This window comes from Lepisma saccharinum, chromosome 4 (assembly GCF_977018435.1).
Source record: "Lepisma saccharinum chromosome 4, izLepSacc3.1, whole genome shotgun sequence".
NCBI lineage: Eukaryota > Metazoa > Arthropoda > Insecta > Zygentoma > Lepismatidae > Lepisma > Lepisma saccharinum.
Window position 1 is genome coordinate 76,435,451 of NC_139232.1, and position 23,595 is coordinate 76,459,045.

Genomic DNA, 23,595 nt, shown 5'->3' on the forward strand with positions numbered 1-23,595 from the left:
AGTCCCGGTCAAATGTTTATATATCGTGACCTTTGTAAACCTCTCTCTCGGGAACGATGTGCCACACACACACACGCGCGCGCGTGCCTCTCATTATTTCCGTATTGTGACGCAAGCATACAAAACAAATAATAATTGTTTTTTTTTCCACATGTATGTAATGCGATTTAGGGGGAAGAGAGTGGCCAAAATTTTTTGAACTTACGGCTGGAAAAATGTTTTTCTATAACATGTTTTTGTTCGAGGCAAATTCATAGGTAGATATTGTTAAATAAACATTAATATTGTAAATATATATATATACATACTTATTGTATTTAGTTTTTCGGTATCGAAAAGCGACTGTCATATCGTATTTGAAACAAAAAATTACGCTTTTGCCTGTGGATATCTAGAAAAATGACAATTTTGTTCCCTCTCTCTGCGTGTGCTATCAACGTTGACACAATGACACAAATTCAACAAATACGTAGGCCTTGGGACGACGGAAGTTATACTTCCTGGGTTTTTTTTTTTCAATAGCCGAACGATGGAATTCCCTACTGACGTATACAATTTGTTTTGTTTACATTTCAATACACATGATGCTTAGGTTGCAGCAGGTTGTTAACATCAGCTCTGGCAACTGTTGAGAAATAGTGACGTCAGTTAACAGCATTGGTAGCAGTGATGCGATGCGATGCATTAACTTGTGAATTTTCGAACTCGCAAAATGATGTGGCTGAAATGTAGGGGAAGAATTTTCTAGAGAAGATTGTCTCGGATTTCTATTGGTCCACGTTGCGTTGGCTAACATTTCACTTTTGACCTCATTAGAAAACCGTATAAAACTTAAAGCGCTAGTGTAGAAAGTTCTATTTCATTTTGAACGTCAGTGAAGAGCATTTCCGCAGGATTTTCCAAAAGTAAGTAACTTTGTTTCTTAGCTTGCATGAGTTGGCTTTGATTTATAAGTATGGCATTGCTTTTGTGAGTTGATTCTTGAAACTAGCCTAACAGATATAAGAGATTGTGGAAGGAAGGTAACTTCCTGAAAAGCCAAACAGCTCTTATGTATTGTGGAAGAAAATATACTCACAAAACATGCAAAAAGAGAGAGAATATAGAAGGTGTTTCATGTCTCTCTCTGCTTTTATATATTTGAAGCATGCATCTTGGTAGCTGGAATATCTTTTTTCTTCTGTGTGCCGTTGTTGGTAGGTAGGAAATATGTGTGCGGGGCATATTTCAAAAAAATAAATGTGTTAAATTGTTAGAGGAAGGCAAGAAAAAATGGAGGAGAGTTGCGTGTGTTTGATATCTAGTGGAAGTACTGATTGATTGATTGAGTTGGTGTTTTTTAAGTCTATTTTATGCACAGTAAGGCTAATCGGGACTGGACCTACAGTTTCAAGAACCACTTGTGCCTCCACCGGGTATCGAACCCTTGATTACAAGACAACAACGTTATCGCTGCGCCATCGCAGAAGCTAGTGGAAGTACTGATTGATTTGATGTTTTAAGTCCACTTTATGCACAGTAAGGCTAATCGGGACTGGACCTACAGTTTCAAGAACCACTTGTGCCTCCACCGGGTATCGAACCCGAGATCTCTTGATTACAAGGCAACGACACTACCGCTGCGCCATCGCAAAGGCTAGTGGAAGTACATAGTTATTCGAATCTTATTTATTTAAAATATTTAGTTTTTATGCACGCTTATTGATATTAAACCTCAAATTAAATAAAATCTGACAACTATATCCAATTATGCTTGTGGTCACAGCGAGCATTCGCAAAAAAAAATGGCTTGAGATTTTTTTTTTGCTACGTAAACAAAATGGCCGACGTGCCAAATATGAACAGGCTATATAGATTTGAGAGAGATGGATAGAAAAAAAAAAGTTAATTAAAATTTAATTTCATGATTGCAACACGGAACTTAATGATTGATTTAGTTTATTTTACTTCGCGTTTTGTACCTCTTAGCTAATTTGCGAAGATTGGGGATGAGTGATGAAAATGGACATTCACAAACAACCAAGCCCGACCGGGATTCGAACCCGGGACCCTTGGCGTCGCAGCGCGATGTGCTAACCACTCGGCCACAGGGTCGGGCAAGTACTGGTATATACATAGACCAAAGTTACATGGTTCTAGGTCCCATAGGAGCCAAGAAAATCAATGTCTTGGAAAACGTCTTAAGACAAATATCTTAATCTTTAAGAAAGTCGACTTCAGGTATCTCAAGAAAATTTTCTTGAGACAAAAATCTTAAGACGTTTTCCAAGACATTGATTTTCTCGGCTCCTAATTGAGCTAGGATGATGATTTTAGGTTTGTTGGATAGGATTCGACGAGAACTATTCGACTAGCAAATAAAATCGATTCCACCTCCTCGAAGTTTCGGAAATACAGACAATTTTTTATTTTTTGAGAAACTTGATTTGCATGCTTAGTTTTTACCCTAATTCGAAAATTTTAATAGCATTCGATACAAAATTAGAAGTACTCTACAACCTATTGGAGGGATGATGACTAGTGCCTGCTGTTTTTGAGTTATTTTTGGATTAAAATTTCAAGATGTAATTTCTAAAATAATTTGTAATTCATCAACTATGGGTTGTAGGAAAACGATTCTTGCTCTATCTGCTATTGCTCGACGAATACTATAAACATAAATAATGCTTATGGTTTGATTTCAAAAATGGCGACCGGAAAATAACTGTTTTTTTTTTTCTGAAATTATGATTTATACTTCATACGCCAAGAGGGCTGAGGGTTAGAAAAAAAAAGATTGTTTGGTAGAATTATGTACACATAATATTTTTGTGTTTTCTATACACAATCTTAATTATTTTTTTTTCAATTATTTACAGGATTCATTAAGAAGCAAGAAGTGGCATATACATAAATAGCACACTCCCACCAAACCCAGCACCATCGTGAATTATTGCACAGCATTTATTTTGTGGCACTCTACTATATATATAAAATAACATACCCCCACAAATATTTTCACTATTGCGAATTAGCCTTCCAAGTTTTTCTTTTTTATTGCAAAAGTATTTATTTTGTGGCACTCTACTATATATATAAAATAACATACCCCCACAAATATTTTCACTATTGCGAATTAGCCTTCCAAGATTTTTTTATTGTAAAAGCATTTATTTTTGTGACACTCCACTAAACATACCCGCAAATATTTTCAACAAGATGCAATCTGTGAAAATTTGCCCCACGTGTGAAACTGGTGTTTCAACTAAACATTTCCAAAGGCACTGTCGTACTTGCGTACCTGGTAAGCATGTGACCGCTACAAAACCATGTCCCAGGTGCGACAAACATATTACTATTAATTATTTAAAAAAGCACATAACAACATGCAAAGTCGTCGGAGCACCTGCCCCACAATCGTCGACCAAGAGAAAAGCGAATGCCGACTCGCCACCACCCGCCAAACGCGTCAAGCCTGCGATGAAAGCAGACCGGTCTGCTTTCGGAGGAATATTAGAAGATTATGTCCGATTGTCGGACGGCTCTTGCGATGTTCGTAGCTTTTTAGAGGAGAAGCGAGTAGAGATAGTTTCTATTCTTAGTAATGCACTGGCTACGCACTCCTCCACTAAATTCTACGGTACGCTATGTTGCACATACAAGAAACCGACTGATGAAAGATACACTTTCTTTCATGCAACGAAAGCAAAAACACTGCATCTGGCGGATGGTGACAGCATTGGGGAAATTTACGACAAGTTTGCCGAGGAGCTGCTGGTTAAACAGGAGGAGCACGAGGCCACAGGCTCGGGCGGTTCGCTGTGCGGAGAACCCCATAAATTGTGTGTTACTTTTAGTCAGTTTGCACCAATGTCCGGGTCTAGTTACGTCCCTCTACCACCAGATGTTGCAGCAAAGAAGGCTGTTCTGAATATTCAGAACAGGGATAACAAGTGCTTCGTCTGGTCGGTGCTGGCAGCGTTGCATCCCGTCGACTGGAAAAAACATCCGCATCGCGTTGGCCACTACATGCAGTACGAGTCGGAGTTGGAGGATGCAATGGTGGGAATCGACTACCCGGTGGTGCTTTCGGATGTTGGCAAGTTTGAGGCACGTGCCTCAAACTTACAATTAGCCATAAACGTTTACGGTCTCACCGAGAACAAAAATGAGGTCCACCCCATCCGGGTGAGCAACGTGAGCAACAACAACGAGGCACGAGAAATCAACCTCCTGCTCATCAAGAACGAGACACACCACTACACCCTCATTCGCTCGCTCTCCCGGTTGGTGTCGAGTCAAAAAAGCAAGCATGATGGTAGCATAGAAGTTTGTCGAAGGTGTCTGGCCACTTTTGACAACCGACAACAAAAACACCAGAGCTTACAAGGAGAAAACATCGCTGCCGAAAAGCTCGCTCGCCACATGCTATACTGCAGTACCAACAAACCTGCACGAACTATTCTACCCAATCCTGGTGCGACAGAAAAATTTAGCATGCACAGCGCCATGGCAAAGCATCCTGCCATCATTGTAGCGGACTTCGAAGCCTTCCTCGAACCCCTCTCCACCTGCTATCCCGATCCAGAAGTTTCTTCCACCACCCCTTACCAACTCCACGAGGCCTCGAGTTACGCCTACGTTGTGGTGCGGCGAGACCAACGTGTTGCCCCCGAGCCGTATGTCTATCGCGGTCCCGACCCGGTCAAGCACTTCTTGCAGAGGATGGTAGAGGAGGCCCAAAAGATAGGAAAGGTGTTGCTGTCCCCCAAGCGCATGCGACGACTTTCTCCTAAGAATAAGCGTAGGCACGAGGAGGCAACCAACTGCCCTGTTTGCAACTTGGTCTTCACCGACGATAACAGTAAAGTGCACCACCACGACCATTATGGTACTGGTAGCTACATCGGTTAGGTTAGGTTCACAACGTTCAACGTTCACAAGGTTCTTTCACAACGGCTCGGGATACGATTTTCATCACTTTGTACCCCATCTCGGCTACGATGATAGTCGTATCAGGGTCTTAGCACAGAACGAGGAGCGCTACATTAGCGTGAGTAAGTGGGTGTCTATCCCCGAATTGGAAGCAACTATCGAGCTTCGGTTTCTTGACTCGCTGCGTTTCCTCCATGCAAGCCTTGATGCTCTTGCAGGCAAGCTTAGGGACGAGCAGCTGACTATCACTGCAGCGAGTTTTCCAAACTTGGATGTTGGGCTCATCAGACGTAAGGGGGTCTACCCCTACGAGTACGTAACGGACCCCGACAAGTTCAAGGAAACATCGCTCCCTCCACAGGATAAATTCTACAGTCGGCTGAGAGGCTCTAACATAACAAATGAGGAATACCAGCACGCCCAGTCCATGTGGAAAGAGTTAGGTTGTCGAAATTTTGGGGATTATCACGACGCATATTTAAAGCTTGACGTGACCATTCTCGCGGACGTTTTGCAGGCGTTTCGCGCGACAGCAATAAACATCTACCACCTAGACCCTGCCTACTTCTACAGCCTCCCCGGACTGGCATGGTCGGCCATGCTGCTTATGACCAGGATTAAACTCCAGCTTCTTAACGATGTGGAAAAGTTACTTTTTTTGGAACGAGGCATCCGAGGCGGTATGGTCCAGGTGACGCAACGCTATGCACGTGCTAACAATCAATACATGGCCACCGGTTACGATCCCTCTAAAACAACAAGCTACATCCTCCACACAGATGTAAACAACCTGTATGGATTTTCCATGATGCAGCAACTTCCGTACAAGGGATTCGAGTGGGTTAATCCTTCGGATTTCGACATGAAAAATTTCGAAGATAGTACATACGGATTTTTTGCCGAGGTGGACATTAAATTCCCCGAGAAGCTCCATGATGTATTCAGCGAGTTACCACCTGCTCCAGAATTTAAGCGTTTACCTAACTCGAATCAACCCAAGCTCATCATGGATGTTGAGCCCAAAGAGAGGTATGTGCTACATTACCTGAATCTTGCTTGGTTGATGAGGCAAGGTGTTACAATTGGTAAAATTCATCGCATCCTCAGGTTCGAGCACAGTAACTGGTTAGTACCCTACATCAAAGCCAATACCGAACACCGCATCGCTGCAACCTCGGAGCTTGACAAAAACTTCTTCAAGCTGATGAACAATGCTGTGTTCGGTAAAACGATGGAGAACGTGAGAAATCGTGTGGACGTTAGGCTGGTTACCAATGCGAAGCGATGTCGTAAGCTGATTGCAAGCCCGTTGTTTAAATCAAGGACTATTTATAATGAGCAGTTGGCTGTGGTCCACATGGATAAACCTGTGGTGCACCTAAACAAGCCAATCTATGTTGGTGCCACGATTCTGGACTTGAGCAAGTTGCATATGTTTGAGACACATTATGGTACACTGTGCAAACATTATGATCGTGGAATTTTATACAGATACGGACAGCTTGGTCTACCATGTTCGCACAGTTGATGCATATAAGGATATAGCGTCGATTCCACCTTTCATCGAGCTTTTCGACACATCAGGCTATCCCCAACTGAACCAGTACGGCATCCTGCCCCGAAACAAAAAAGTGCCCGGTAAACTCAAGGACGAGAAGGATGGGGATGTTATTCTTGAGTTTGCTGGACTTAGGTCCAAAGCCTATGCAATTCGGGCCGAGGGGTGTCACCAAGAAGGCCAAGGGTGTAGGTAGGCAGGTTGTACAAAAGCATCTCGCATTCGAAGATTATGTTGAATGCCTGAAAACTCGCTCACCTGTTCTACGAAAAGAGTATCGAATCCAGAGCGTCAACCATAAATTGACAACCAACATTGTCAGGAAGATTGCTTTGGATGCGCACGATGATAAGAGGTGCATCCTGAAGTGCGGAATTCACACACTGCCGTGGGGGCACTATCGCTTAGCAGAAAGCAAAACCTGCAACATATGCCCATCTTCAACAGAAGATTCATAAAAACAAAACAAAAAAAATCATTTTGTTAGTCATTACAAAAAAACAAACAAAAAAAAAACCCACTTTGACTGTCATTACAAAAAACTTTGACCGTATCCTTAAATAACCAGCATGCCTATGAACTTGTTCGGATACAGAAAGCAAACCATCATGGAAACTGCACCACCAAATTCCAATAACCTCTTACCTTCCGTGTTATCTAAACTCAACAGTCTACTGATCATTCACCTCAACAGCATTTGGACAAAATTGGACGAGGATGTGGGTAAAACCTTTTACGTGTTCAATAACAATTTACATTTCTACGAAATTCCGATCGACGGGAAACTTCGGATCACCGTGAATCCGGAGAACGAAGGGCGAAAAATCAAAATTTCTACCGGCAAGAACATTTTTCGAATGAAGCACGACAAGGTGCTTTCTAACATGGCGTACGATGTTTCTGCAGGAGATTGTTTATACGTGGAACTCCTAGGAGATTACGACAAACTCGTTCCTCTCTTCGTAGAATTACGAATCGTCTATCCTATTATAAATAACCGTTAACAAAAATGCCTAACGACATTTTCGGCAACACCAAGCGTGTAGACCACGCAGAAGAGATTCTCATGCTGGATATTCGTGTCAAAAAGTTGAGGAGCGATTTGATTGCTTTGCAGGAGACAAGTGAGGTGCCACCCTCTTTGAATCCCATCACGCTGGTGCTTCTCTTCAAACGTAATCTCTAAAAAAAAAAAATGTCTAGGCAAGCCATCGTCGAAGAATTGCATAAACCTGCACGCCGTAACTTCGAACGTTTGGCTGTGGTAACCAAGGGCATCGACGACCTCTGGCAAAGTGACCTCGTCGAGATGAGTAGCGGCAAGTTAAAAAACGTACATAAATTGAACAAGGGCAACAAGTACCTCCTCACCGTCATAGACACGTTTTCGAAATTCGCATGGGCTCTACCTTTGAAAGCCAAAACGGGAACATGCGTCACGGAAGCATTCAAATTAATTTTTCGCGAAAGCAACAGACGACCACGGTTTCTGCAAACCGACAACGGTAAAGAATTTTACAACGCCGTATTCCAAAAGTTTACTCAAAAACATGACATTCGACATTATTCGACCTTCAGTCACATCGTGGAAAGATTTAATCGAACTCTGAAATCGCACATGTGGAAACGATTCACGCTTCGGGGAAATTACAAATGGGTCGACATCCTGCCGGAACTCGTCGACACCTATAATGATACGGTACACAGAACGATAGGCATGAAGCCAGCTGACGTTACCAAGTCTGACGAGCAGCGTTTAATTTCTACCGTTTACTGTCCAAAGTACACTCCCACGACTACTAAGAAATCAAAATTCAAAATTGGAGACCAGGTGAGGATCAGCAAATTCAAACGCACCTTCGAGAAGGGATTCACAAAAAATTGGAGCACGGAACTTTTTACGGTGGTTCGAGTTTTACCCGGAAACCGACACACGTATATAATAAAAGATAGTAGCGGCGAGATTTTGAAAGGAAGATTTTACGAAGAGGAACTCTCTAAAACGAAACACCCCGACACGTACCTCATCGAGAAAGTATTGCGTAGGAAAGGTGACAAACTTTTGGTGAAATGGCTGGGACTTCCGGAAAAGAGTTGGATCGACGCGAACGAGGTGATCTTGTGAGTACGTGGAACGTTGTGAAACGTCTACCGGATTTGGAAAGTCAAACGAGAAAAAAAAAAGAACGGCGAGTTGCTTCCCGACAGCATCCGCTGTCTGATCGTAGGTCCTTCGGGGTGTGGGAAAACGACACTGCTCGTGGACAATTTTCTCCTCGCACCCAATTGGTTAGATTGGAAGAACAGACACCTGTACGTGTTCTCGAAAAGTTTGGAGCAATCCAAATACCAGCAACTGATGAAACTGTACGATGGTCTGGACATTGCGACGTTCGCTTCGGAAATAAAACCACTCGACGATTGTCGTGAAAATTCGGTCGTTGTGTTCGACGACGTCATCCTGGAAAATCAAAATGAAATTCGCAACTTTTTCACGCAAGGTCGTCACAAAGGAATGGATTGCTTCTACCTAGCTCAAACGTTTTCCAAAATTCCAAAACAGTTACTACGCGACAACGCTAATTTCATATGTTTGTTTCGTCAAGATCACACCAACCTCAAGCACGCGTACGATGACTACGTAGGCGGAGACATGAACTACAATCAATTTTCGGAACGCTGCTGCTCTTCTTGCTGGAACAGTGACGATTTCGGATTCGCGACGATCGACATGACGAGGAAACCCAACGACGGAAAATACAGAAACAAAATCAACGACTTTCTAAACGTTGCAACGTTGTGAGAAACGACGTGTATAAAATAACGTTATGACGAAACGAAAAATCGAAGACGAAAATCTTAAGCTTCGCGATTACCTCGCGAAACGCTTCAAAGGTTGGAAATCCGAGAATCGCGGATTCTACGAAGAGAAGAAACGTCAAGATCAACCTGTGATCGACGCCATCAGCGGTCTAGGTAAAGAAATTAAAAGTGTCACGGAACAAAATAAAAATTTGATCAACGAACTCGTACCGCTCGCAGCTAAAAGTTACACCGTACCCACGCCCATTTCGAGCATTCCTTCGACGCCGTTCGAACTGAAGGACGTACCGGCACGACGTCGAGCCATAGGTAGCACGTCGTCGTCTTCGGATAAGATCGAGTTGGGACCTTTGGCACGAGACTACCTGAGCACGGGGAAGTTCGACAAGGACGAAGTGTTCGGATTGTATCCGAGCATGGAGAGCAACGAAGGCGGCGGTGTGGTTTGGAAGATTGGAAAATCGAAGGTGACCTTCGAAGGCAACGACATTAAAGTTAATTTAGGCGATAAGGATAGTTGGACCAGGTATCCGGGTACGGTGGGACTGTGGGAACTCGTTGCCAAAAAGCAGCCGAAAGATTACACCGACGAAGATTACCAAAGTTACAAGGAAATTTTGATCATGACGGATGCCTTGTACCAAAACAACGACGCTACGCAGAATCGCGTCAAATCCAGCAGCGGCGAAAAATACAAGAACCTCATCAAGCCGATATGGAACCAGGTCAAAACAGGCAGCGGCGTCAAACTCTACAACACCCTGCCCAAAGAATTCGTTTGGGTGGACGACGTGCGCAAGCTCATAGACAGGTTGTTGGTGATAGCCGGCGAAGAGAATGCAGGCAATCGTAATTTCTACAACGAGAAGGTTGGCATCGTGGACATGATCAGCACAAAACTTTCCAACTTCATCGTGAACGACGACAAGGGCATAGGTTACCTCATTAAAATTATCAACACGCTGCCTCCGAGATTCTGGAACGTGGCCGAAGGAAAGGGACTCGTGAACGACATCATCAACAAGTTACCTTTCGAGATGCATTTACCCGGCTACCAGTACTGCGGACCGGGTACCAAACTCGAGAAAAGATTGGATAGAGGAGACAAGGGTGTGAATCCGTTGGACGCCGCATGCAAAGATCACGACATCGCCTACAACACCACGCAGACGGATCTGGATGCACGTCACGAAGCAGACAGAAAGTTAGAGCATGCCGCTTTCGAAAGATTCGTCAGCAGAGACGCTTCGCTGGGTGAAAGAGTTGCCGCACTGGGCACCACCATCGCCATGAGCACGAAACAAAAACTTGGGTGGGGTATATAAATAACATACAGTAAAAAAAAAAATAATAACAACATGTCTTGTATAACTGATTTGCCGCCCGAGCTACTATCTAAAATATTTAAACACGCAGTAAACGGAGATTGTGAGGATGTAGGGAAACTTGTAATCATAGCAAGAACGACGCCGGAATTTCGCATCCCTTGTGAAATGGTTCTCAAGGACCATCTTCGGGAGATCAGTGGCATGAGGTGCGGTGATCTCGACACTTCTTTCGGCCGCAGGGAAAAAAATAAACGAAAAGATGGACACGGACGATTGGTGCAAGTCTGAACAGAAGATGGCAGATATTATAACGCACATCATCTCGTTTTCCGAAGCACGAGCTTTCTTCGTCTTACACACACTGTGAAAAAAATAATAATATACATATAAAAAAAATGTACGTGTCAAAAAAAAAATATGAGAAAAAAAATATACGTCAAAAAAAATGTACATGTCCAAAAAAATAATTGCCATGGAAAAAATTTTTATCGTCAAAAAAAAAAGTTGACGTGGACATCGTCAGAAAAAAAAAGATGCCTTATCGTAAAAATTTGTTATCGTCAAAAAAAATGTCTCGTCAAAAAAGTTGACGTGGAAAAATTATTACCGTCAGAAAAAAAGTTGCCTTATCGTAAAAATTTTTTTATCAAAAAATGTCTCGTCAAAAAAAGTTGACGTGGAAAAATTATTACCGTCAGAAAAAAAGTTGCCTTATCGTAAAAATTTTTTATCGTCAAAAAAAGTTGACGTGGAAAAATTATTACCGTCAGAAAAAAAGTTGCCTTATCGTAAAAATTTTTTATCGTCAAAAAAAATTTGTCTCGTCAAAAAAGTTGACGTGGAAAAATTATTACCGTCAGAAAAAATGTTGCCTTATCGTAAAAATTTTTTATCGTCAAAAAAAATTTGTCTCATCAAAAAAAAAAAGTTGACGTGGAAAAATTATTACCGTCAGAAAAAAAAAGTTGTCAAAAAAAATGTACAAGTCAAAAAAAACTTGATATATAAATAACACACATCGTGAAAAAAAAATCTACGAGATCTCAAAAAAAAAATTCTTCGGTATATATAAATAACACACATTGTGAAAAATTAAAATTCTCTAACACACACCCTGAAATTTCTCTTCGATATGACGACTGAAAAAATGAGTGATCTCCAAGCTTTAAAACAAATGCTCAATTTGTCAGTCGAGTATGTAAAAATTCAGGAATTGGAAGTCGACAAACCTTACACGATAACTTCCGGTTCAATTGTTTCTACCCAGTATGGTCCCAAGGTGCGTTTGTTGCTCAACGGACAATACAGTCTATTTTTACCAGATCGATACGCTAACATGTTATCCGACGAGAAGCTATCTATTTTAATCGAGAACAAAACTCGAATCGTGTACAAGGGGACAAAGGAACTTCTTGGTAAGAAAACGAAGCACGTAATAGAATTTGTTTAATCACAGACACCCCAACCCCCGGAATATATATATATAAATAACATACCAAGAAAAAAATGTCAACTTGTATAAGTCAACTTCCTCCCGAAGTGTTGCACAAAATATTTACGTTCACGTTCGACGGGGATGTAACTAAACTCATAGACTTGTGTAAAGTAACGCCAGAATTTCGTTCACCGTGCAAAATGATTTTCATGGATCACCTCCGAGAAATAAGCGGAATGAAAAAAATGTTCCGATCTCCAGAGACTCTCTTTCGAGCCGCAAACAAAAAGATTGACGATAGGTTAGACGAGCTGCACGAGTGGAGGCAGGGGAGAAGAAGATTTACCGAAGACTGGTACGCGTCGAACATTGAAACTGTCGATCTTGTAAACCACATGATAGCATTAGGCGAAGCAAAAACTTTTCTTCTTTCCCAGAATACATATATATAAATAACACACCGCCACAGTTGTTTTGAGTGAGACGATATAAATAACACATACCTTGAAAAAAAAATCTTAGAACATTTATATATATAAATAACATACCGTGAAAAAAAAAAAAAACATGAAGCCCAAAGGTGTCGTGTACCAAATACCATATTCGAATCTAAAAAATCTAGGTGCCCTCGATGGGTTACTCACCAAGAAACAACGCGAGAAGAAACGTTCTTGCTTGACCAAAGGACACGGAATGAAATTACTTCTCAGCACACCTCAATTGAGACGCTTGCAGCGTTCGCGGAAACAGCAAAAGATCGGAGGTTTCATATTCAGCATCCCGGCCATCCTGGCAGCATTGGGGGCCGTTGGAAGTTTGGCCGGCGGAAGCGCCGCCATCGCGAAAACCGTCATCGACTCGAAGAAGAACAAGGCCGAGTTGGAAGAACAGAAACGTCATAATCTGGCCATGGAGAAGAAAGGGGGGAAGGGCATAATGAAAAAGTTTAAAAAAAAGAAGCAGCACTCACCAACCGAGACATTGAATCTCTGATCGAACCGTTACAAATCAAACACTTCACAGGCGTTTTCATGTCCGACTCGTTACCTTCAACCGGTAAAAGAAGAGAATGTGGCGTAGTCAACTTGGACAGTCAAGAAAATTCAGGCACGCATTGGATATGTTACCACAAAAATGATGACAATAACAAAGCATTCGTTTTCGATTCTTTCGGAGGTGTTCCACCTACAAATTTAGTTCATTATCTGAAAACGAACAATCCTATATACTACAACGACGAACGCATTCAAAATTTCGGAGACGAGAACTGCGGTCATCTCTGCCTCCCCATGCTCGCGTTTCTCTCTAAAATAAATAAGCCATCGGTGGAAGATTTCCAGAAAGCATTGTGGAACCTGAAACAGCATCACCACGATGGGCGTGTTCCATCTCACGAGCGAATCTTCGATCTTGAAACTCACGCTGCACGACGACATCGTCTATCCTAAATCCGTAGCTTTACGTGCATTCTACAGCATGTACCTCATACCTAACGTCACGCATCACAACAACAAAATTAGCGTCGGAAGCGAACATATCGTCGTCACACCAGGTCAATACAATCTTTCTACTTTGCAAGCTCACTTACCCAAAGGCACGTACCTTTCTCAAAATTCGGTCACGCACAGAGTGGAAATCGTATCCGCGACGGGGACCGTGGACCTGGGCACCTTAGGAGAACTTTTAGGTTTCGAGAACGACACAAAACTCGAAGCTGGCATCAAGCACACGGCAGCAAACATTCCTAAATTCTTGGCCATAGAGACTCTGAACGTTCACTGCAACGTGGCGGAAGGCATGATCACGAAATCTTCGGACGGGGGGGTTGCTGGGAAGTCACAAGCAGACGGGAATCATAGCCACGTTCAAACCAAGTTCCGAATTCATGGAACCGATCATCTACACGCCATCTTCGCCGATCTATTTTCCAGTATGTCGCAACCGCATAGACGACATAGAGTTGGTGGTGACGAACGAGAAAGGAGAGGTGGTGGATTTCGCAGGTGCAACGACCACTGCCATCATGGAGATCAACGTATAATAAATAACCATACATAGTGAAAAAAAAAATGGAGCAAATCGAAAGTTACGAATTGCAATCTTTCCCTCCGAACCATCGCACGTTCGCAAATCTCAACGAAGCGAACAGGGAGATCGAATACGACGTGGACGTAGGCGACGGGTTCGTTCATCCTCACAGAGCGGACCTCTACCTTCAATTCGACGTGGTGAAGAAAGAAAGCGGAGAAGCGTTTCCCGCAGAAGCAAATTTGAAACTCGTGGACAACTTCGTGCCTCACCTGTTCTCGCAGGTGGAGGTGAGGAAACACAACACCGTCATCGACAGAATAGATTATCCAGGCATCACGTCGACGGCAGTGGGAACGTTGAAATTATCCAAAACGGACGCAGCGTACTATCAAGCGGGAGGATTCGAAGCGGGGACCAAAATATCGACGAGAAGTCACACGGTGCTCTTTCCCATGCGTCTGCTGCCGGGATTCTTCTCGGACTACAAGGAGATCATGTGGAAGGGAGGATTGAGGATCACGTTTCGAAGAGCGGCCAACGACAACGACGCACTGATGCGATACACCAACTTGAACGCGGACGGCACGCCGATAGCCAACACTTTACCCGAAGCAGCCAAGTGCGTCATCCGGAGCATGGAGTTGAGAATGCCGATCGTGGAATACGAGACGAACTACGCCCTCAAGTACAAAGCGGAGATCTTGAAGAGTCCGCAGGTGCCGATTCACTTTCACAGTTACCAGTGGTGCAGAAGTTGGGTCGGGAAGTCACATGGAATTCGACGTGACGACGCAGTTCAACAACATACAGTTCGACATGCCAGATTTCGTCGTAGTGCTCTTTCAGACCGGGCGCGATAAGAATCAGGAAAAAGATTCCAGCAAGTTCGACGACTGCAAGATCAAGAACGTTTATCTGAAGAACGGTAGGAACGAAGTGTTCCCGCGCGAGAATTACAACCTCGACATGACCAAAGACGATTACCTCAAACTTTACGAAGCTTACACGGCTTACAAACGCGTGACCGAGGGAAGCGTGGACGTGTACTACACTCCCAGCGAATTCAAAATCCGCAGGCCGATGTTCGTCATCAACACGACGAAGCGGAAGCAGGTGGTGGTCAACGATCGCACCAACATCAAGGTCGTCTGCGAGTTCCACGACGCGCTGCCTGCCGATACTCTGTGCAGCGTCATCCTGATTGCAGAGAAGTCTTTCGCGTACGACGTGAAGAACGAGAGGGTCACGGAGCAGTTTTAACAGGTTTAGCATTTTTTCTTGCACAACGTAGATAAGAAGTTTTGCACAATCAGTTACAATAAGAATTTGTACTAGCACAATGATAATATGCACAATAAGAATTTCACCAGTTATCAGTTACAATATCAATTTCACCAGTTTTTTTTTTTTTTTTTTGCACTATTAGTTACAATGTCTTTTTTTTTCATCACTATAGCACGAGACAATCAGTTACAATATTTTTTTTTTTGCTTTCTCATTTCAGGTGCTGTCGAACATCAAGCACACACACACACACACACTAGGAAAAAAAGCATGCAACTTTAGTTTTTGTAACACACACATTCCCCATCTTCATCAAGAAAATATTATAATAAACATAATTTTTTTATCTATCTCACAATAAACTCTATATCAAAAATTACAAACATCAAATAACACTAGAGTCGTTAGTACACGTTGCATGCATTACGGAGGTCCTCTGTAGAGTTTCATGGAAGTTTGAGAAAAAAAAAAAAACACGTGAAACTTTACAGAGGTGTGGTTATCTAACCGCAGCCGTTAGAACCTTTTTGGTTGGGCACCACGCACCCTGGCGGGGTTAGGGGCCAGGAATCTTAAAAAAATAAAAAAAATTATTTGTTTGTTTGCTTGCGTCACAATACAGGCACGCGCGCGCGTGTGTGTGTGTGGCACATCGTTCCCGAGAGAGAGGTTTACAAAGGTCACGATATATAAACATTTGACCGGGACTTGGAAAATTACGATAAGATGCATTCATCCTTCAAGGATGAGAAAATGCATTATTTACTCATCACGCTGTGTCAGCGCAACGAATGAAGGCGCGGAACGTGGAGAGAAAGTGAGTTTTTTGAGGTTTTGGTGAACCTCAATTAATAAAAGTGAGTTTTTGAGATTTTGGTGAACCCCAATTCATAAATGTGATTTGGTTAACTTTTTTCCTCAGGGGCGAAATATTACATGTTCTCTGTGTCTCACAATAACTTAACTTCATGGACGAAGGATTGGTTAAATAACTCAGGTTTAGTTTTGTTGTTATTAGCAGTACCTAATACTATACGTAGTTTTACCAAGAAATGTCCAATTCTTGCAGAAATATTTTATTGTGATTTCAAAAGAAAAAGCCAGGAGAGAAGCAAAGACAAAAACAACACTAAACCTGACATAACTAATGTTATCCAAAATTCAAGTGTCAATATCTCTAGTTTCGAAACTCGAATCGCAAAATTTTCTTCACTATGATACTCTTTGGGAAAAGGGTACAAAAATTATTCGCTACAAGTAGGTTGTTTTTTTAATGATTTCAATAATTCACCTGATTTCGAATGTTTCAGAACATTATTCATGACATAATATAGCCTTTTCCTGTTCTCTCTGCCTTTTCCGATTGTCTGCCCCTGACAGTTCTTTCTTTGCTGTACTCATTTTCAAACGGAAAACCTGTTAAAACCGTACTCTTCAAATGCATGTGATTCACTCACTACCAGAACACAATTGAGTATCCGAAGGGAAGCAATACTACAAACTATTTTTTAAAAAATGTTTATTGTGCCGCTTATTGTTGTGGATTATTAAAATATTCAAAAACGTCCAGTAGCCCTTCTGAACAACTGCCTGCCACGTTCTGAAGCAGTGTACGGAAAAATAAACACCCACAATTTAATTCATAAAAGTGAGAATGGATCCTACAAGGGATTGTTGGCAGTTGATTGAAGCAGCAAACAAAAGGAACGATGTTTTGGCATTTTTTCCTCTTGCATATCTCCAAAGTGTTTCAGTCGGAACTTCGCAAGGTGGAAGTTGCATAGCAACAAATATGCACAAGAACAAGAACAAGTTTACCCCAAAGGATGTATTCAGTAAATAAAATCTGGCTACATTCTGCCTTCATGTCGCCCCGACATCCGCAAAACAACAGGGGGTACGGCCGAACCCTCATACACCCCCCCCCCTTGTACCCGCCGGTGCTTTAGATCTATTTAAAATGTAAAAGGTAACTTGAATGAGACATTTATTATAGCCAAAAAAGCAGCACAAGGATGAGAGAAAGAAAGAATAATTTAGAATCATGCCAATAATGATAGTGATTTACCAGTCTCCCTATATGTACTTAACCTTTTTAATATAATATTTTGCATAGTCCATTCTAATGTTCTTTCTACATGAAACAAATATTAAATAGAACTTACATGAATTTCCTGCATTTCTGAAAACATAATGTGATTTGGAATTTCTTTCATAGTTTTGCCCAGAATTTTTCTTCTTTCTTGGATTGGCCTTCGAGAAGTAAATATAAGCAATTAATAATAAAAAAAAATATTCTTTTGAATTAAATATAAATACTCAAAGCTAATCATGAGTTTATCATGCACAAACAAGAGAAAAATGAAAAATGATTATGTTCTTATCAATTAATATGTGTATGTGAGGCTGGAGGGAGGAGAGGATGAGTTACATAATGATGCAAAGAAATCGTCATACAGTGATATTACAAGCATTTGATTTTTAACTATATTCAGAGAATTTCTTTTTATTTCTTCTTAAGAAATCTGCAGGTCACCACGGAGGTATTACGAAAGACCACAATAAATACAATGCATCATTAATTTATTACTTAGTCACTTTAGCACTTCTCATTAATTTAATTTAGGTATTCTAGTCTTAACATGATACTAAAGCAATGATAAGCATTAGCCACATTAAAATCAGGAATCATGTGGAAGTATATAAAGGGTTTTGGTTCCAACCTACCTGTCAAGTAGTACATCACCATTGTAGTAAAGACAGTCAAACACGAAAAGACACACGTTGGCATCTTTAAATTCACTTCTCTGAAAAAAAAAGAATAATGATGTGAATAATTTGCACTTATACAGCTGATATTACATGCAGAAACAAATCTGAAATTTCATACCTTCAAAAGGATTTACAATGACTACATAGATAGCACAAATGATACATTGTACTCTTGTGTATTCATTCAGGCCATTTGTTGTGATCATGTACAGTATGTAGCATTATAAGTGTTAGAAGACACAACTAGCTTTATTTTAGGCAAAGGTTAAAAGTTAATGGGCAGTAAAAGTATTTAAATGTAATTATTAACATGGTAAAGAAACCCAGTAAAATCAATCTCTATTATCCACAAGATGATCACAAAATCATTCTTGAAGGTAGTTCCACTTTTGCACATGAAGCATGTCAAAAGTCCACTGAAAATGCACCTCATTGATTGCTGCATACAGGTCATCCAGGTTCTTTATATGCTGTTGGTAAACCTTGTCCTTTAAGTAAACCCATAGAAAAAAATCTGTAGTTTTGCATGGCTGGCATGGTAGATTAAAGCCTGATAGTATAACTGCTTATGTCACACTAAGTACAGAGCCAATGGCTGGAATATGTTTATGTTATCAAAGTTTCTAAACCAAAAGCAAAAATCATTTGCTCTGCAAATGCAACTAATGTAACAAAACTTCTGTGTCCACTGTACAGATAAAGCTGTATTATTCTTTCTATAAAAAGTGTTTGTATATACTGTAGAAAACACATTCAGGGTTGCTATGCATCTGGAAAACAGGGAAATGTCATCATTATAAAAGTGAAAATTTATTACAGAAATTGGAAGGAACCATAATGTTGCACAAGACTGAGAATCATAAGAACAAAAGAAACAATTTTCTGAACTGAATCTATTTTGGGAGTGGAATCACAAGAACCGAATCCAGAAGTCAGGGACTTTTGCAGATCATCTGGAATTTACGTGCATTTTGGAGTCTGCAAGAGAAAAAGTTGAAAATGAACAAGCAGCTCAATTCCACTTCTGGATTCTGGATATAACGAATTATATATGTAATTGAAAAACGCAAGGTTCAAAAGCAAAAATCATGATTATAAAAATGTTTGGAAAAATGTCATTTTTGGACTGGAAAACCTGGAAATGTCAGGGAATTTCATAATCAAAAAATTGTAGCAACCCTGACATGATTTGATGTATTTATTCACAAAGAAAAAACCTCCATGAATTAAGCACAATTTAATTTGATAATGAACAACATATTTCAATTCCTGAAGTCATATTATCAAAATTATTTCAATTGTCACACAAGTAGTTACATTATAAACAAATATAAATTAGAGTATGAGCTTGAAACTGAAGAGCACTAATGTAGCTGCTTTACTAGTTAGACTACATACTATCAAATCCTAACAAACACAGTCTCTTATTTTTTACATTCATATGGTAGCAAATATTTGTTATAAGTTTATGGAACCTGTTTAACTCTTTATTGTGTTGAATTATTCCATTCAGCCATTATCACAAACTGGAGTGGTAAAAGCATGCAAGTATTTTTATTCCCACAAATAGCACATATATTTTATGTTCTCGATAAAAGTACATTGACTTCAATAACTAATTATAGTTTTCTTTTTCTTACACAACAAACACATTACAAATGTACAAAATAATCTTGTTTTCATGTCTTTCTTATACATGTAATAAGGATTTGGTCTCTTACCTTATGCTTTCCTAAAGTTCCAAATGGAAGTGGTTGCCCAGTAACAGTATCTATAAGTAACACTTCACTGTCCAAAATTATATCCTTTGCATGAGGAAAAGCCTCAGGAATGTAATCTTTAAAGTGAGCAACCTATAAACGACACATGAATAGAGCATTAAAAATTATAACCATAAATAAACTATTACTTCTAAACCAAACTGAAGTTATAATAGTTAATATTAGATGCATCAGTGGATGGTCACGCTGAATGATTCAGTATCTTACCACTGAAAGTTCTGGGTTTGAGTTTTGTCCATTATGGATGTTCCCTTCATCAGTTTTGCCCAATGTCATGAGCAGCCAAAAGTGGTGGAAAGTGATTCAAAAAACAAAAGCAATTATTGGCACAATAGCATTATGACATTAACAACTAAAGAACCCAGCAAACATGTAAGAGTATGAAGAAATACAGTGAAATGAGACTGATTTGATTTGGTGTTTTAAGTTCACTTTATGCACAGTAAGGGTAATCGGGACTGGACCTACAGTTTAAAGTGGGATCCGAACCACTATGTGCCTCCACTGGGTATCAAACCCGGGACCCCTTGATTACAAGGCAACGACGCTACCACTGCATCATCGAGGAGGCCCTGAAATGAGACTGGCAAGTGTGAAAGAGTGAAATACTACTGGATACTTAAAATTTAATCAGTCAATTCAAATTTCTTCTGCAATGGAAAATGATTCAAAATTAAATCTAGAGCTGGCACAAGAAGGCCCCAATCACTTTGTAATGATAGGCTCTAGTTATATAATGTCCTTTTACAGAATTCATAGTGCCTATATGCAGTTATTTTACCAAGTGCACGTGTTTATACTTTATGTTGATATTTTCACTTCCTTGTACATATTGTGAAGCTCCTGCTGCTACCATCTAATTATACTCTAACTTGAAAGTAAGATATCAGCCAGTGGCATAGCAGCCGCCCCTGCAACCCCTGCAATGCAGGGGGTCCCCAAGGTATAGGGGCCCCACTATGTTCTCTCTCTGTATTTCTGAAATTTTATATAATCCCAGAAATTCAACAGATAGTGTCGCTTATTTAAAAATGGATAATTTATGAAACAGAAATCTGGTTCTCAGTAACATGACGTCTGCGATAATAAGCACTAGCAAGCATATTGTCTCAGCCAGAGGGGCCCGGGCAACTTGACATTATGGGTCTCCGAAGTACAGAATTAACTTACTCACAGATGGCAATCCATAGGAAAATGCTCTCATCTCATACATTTATAGCTAAGCAGTTTATTGTAAATGTAGCCTCAATATGAAATTGAAATAAGATCAGAGATAAATATCCCACATTGTCCACACCTCTTATGTTTTATTTCAAAGGGGTCCAAAAACTCAGGAGGTGGAGCCCAGGGGCAATTATCCCTTTTGCCCTTATTCTGCCACGGGCATATACAGTGCTTGAAGTGAAAATTCCTAGCTGCGAATTTCCTTGTTCAAGTTAGGGGATAGAAGGAAGGATCCTTACATGGATCAATGTGAAGACAATCCAGAAGGTCGAGGAGGATGCTTATGCAAATTATCATAGCTGGGGTGGGGGAAGGGGGCTGCTTCATGATTTTCTTCTCAGCTTGGGAATAGGACCCCCCTGTGTCCTTTACTCTCTCCCCTTACATGCTCTTCTAGCACTGATGATGTATTAACAAAATCGTTCTTGTTTCATGAAAAAGTCTCAAGAAATATGATTGGTCTATCGAAAAGAAATGGCATCGTTAAAACTATGAATAATAATATTGTGGTCCATTAACATCAAAATTGAACACCGTGCCCCTGCGGCAACAACCTTTTTTTTGGGTGGGGTGCGTCCAGTCCAATTGACATTTCATTGAGTGACAAATTTTCAGTGCATAAAGTCCCATCGCTGCTTTATTATTTATCTCTGAAGACTGGAGTCCATTGCTATTTCTTCTTAGCTGATTGCAATTGACCTTGTGATGCTATGTAATCTAATTTAAAAAAATGTTTCGAGCATAAAATACAAATGACCACGAACAAAATATTTGGCTTTGTGAAGCCTCTCATGTCCTTCAGAAAATGATCCTGTCTGTGCCACTGCGATGAAGCAACAGAAAATATTTCTAATTTCTTCTTCCAGTTATTGATCAGAGATTCAGACCATTCTGATTTAGTTTCGAGAAACTACTACACCGATATGTAGCCTATGTCAGTGACAAAAAATTGGGAAGGCAGGGTATTTGCGGTAGAAGTTAATTTGATTGAAGTTGGGGGGGGGGGGGGAGTAGCTAACTATTGTGTGTCTTGATACTTTTTTTTCCCACTAAGGAGCCGCAATATTATACTTGCAGGGGGACCCCAGAGAACTGCACTACAGCACTGATATCAGCAGATATTTTTTTTTTTTTTTGTGGGAGGAGATAAATAAACAGTTAAAACAATTTAACAGCAACTTATTGTTGCTTGTTATTGTCTTTAAGATAAATACATAGGATATTACTGTACAACACTAAAATGGACAGTACTTTGTGACATTTGATTATGAGTTTACGTGTAAAAGTGCATTACAGGTTTCAAATTTTGTGAGAAAAAATTTAGCCAGCCAGCCAGCCAATCAATCAAAATATACCTTGTAAGGCATTACAGGTTTCAAACTTCATGAGAAATATTAGCCATCCAATCAATCAATCAATCAAAATATAATATCTTGTGGGGCATTACAGGTTTCAAACTTCATGAGAAATATTTGCCACCCAGCCAGCCAGCCAATCAATCAAAATATAATACCTTGTGGGGCATTACAGGTTTCAAACTTCGTGAGAAATATTAACCAGCCAGCCAGCCAATCAATCAATCAAATCAAATGAATCAAAATATAATAACTTGTTTGGCATTACAGGTTTCAAACTTCATGAGAAATATTTGCCACCCAGCCAGCCAATCAATCAAAATATAATCCTTGTGGGGCATTACAGGTTTCAAACTTCGTGAAAAATATTAACCAGCCAGCCAATCAATCAATCAAAATATAATAACTTGTTGGGCATTACAGGTTTCAAACTTCATGAGAAATATTTGCCAGCCAGGCAGCCAATCAATCAAATCAATAAAAATATAATACCTTGTGGGGCATTACAGGTTTCAAAGTTTGAAAAATATTAACCAGCCAGCCAGCCAATCAATCAAATAAATCAAAATATTATAACTTGTTGGGCATTACAGGTTTCAAACTTTGTGAGAAATATTTGTCACCCAGCCAGCCAGCCAGCCAATCAATCAAATCAATCGAAATATAATACCTTGTAGGGCATTACAGGTTTCAAACTTCGTGAAAAATATTAGCCAGACAATCAATAAAATAAGATCAATCAAAATATAATACCTTGTGGGGCATTACAGGATTCAAACTTCATGAGAAATATTAGTTAGCCAGCCAATCAATCAATCAAATCAATCAAAATAGTATAATATATTGTAGGGCATTAGGTTTCAAACTTCATGAGAAATATTAGCCAGCCAGCCAATCAAATCAAATCAATTAAAATATAATACCTTGTGGGGCATTACAGGTTTCAAACTTCGTGAGAAATATTTGAACTGATTGCCTTGTTTGTGAACTTGTACTCTTTCACCATCATATTTGATTTCAGCAAACATCCCATCTGGACACTTTTTCATTGCATATTCTACTGACTTGCATGCTTCTGCCTGAAATAAAT

The 23,595-nt window shown here is 40.4% G+C and overlaps 1 protein-coding gene across 2 annotated transcripts in view; it reads right to left on the reverse strand.

Annotated features, from left to right (window-relative positions):
• The window catches only part of DNAlig3 (DNA ligase 3), an 85,963-nt gene that overhangs the window by 28,379 nt on the left and 33,989 nt on the right, over positions 1–23,595 (reverse strand). For both annotated transcript variants that reach the window (XM_083120795.1, XM_083120796.1), the window contains exons 9-12: positions 23,429–23,584; positions 19,867–19,998; positions 18,101–18,180; positions 17,539–17,626 (exon numbers count right to left, since the gene is read on the reverse strand). In XM_083120795.1, coding sequence (XP_082976921.1) covers positions 17,539–17,626; positions 18,101–18,180; positions 19,867–19,998; positions 23,429–23,584 — 456 coding nt within the window. The remainder of the gene's footprint in view (positions 1–17,538; positions 17,627–18,100; positions 18,181–19,866; positions 19,999–23,428; positions 23,585–23,595) is intronic.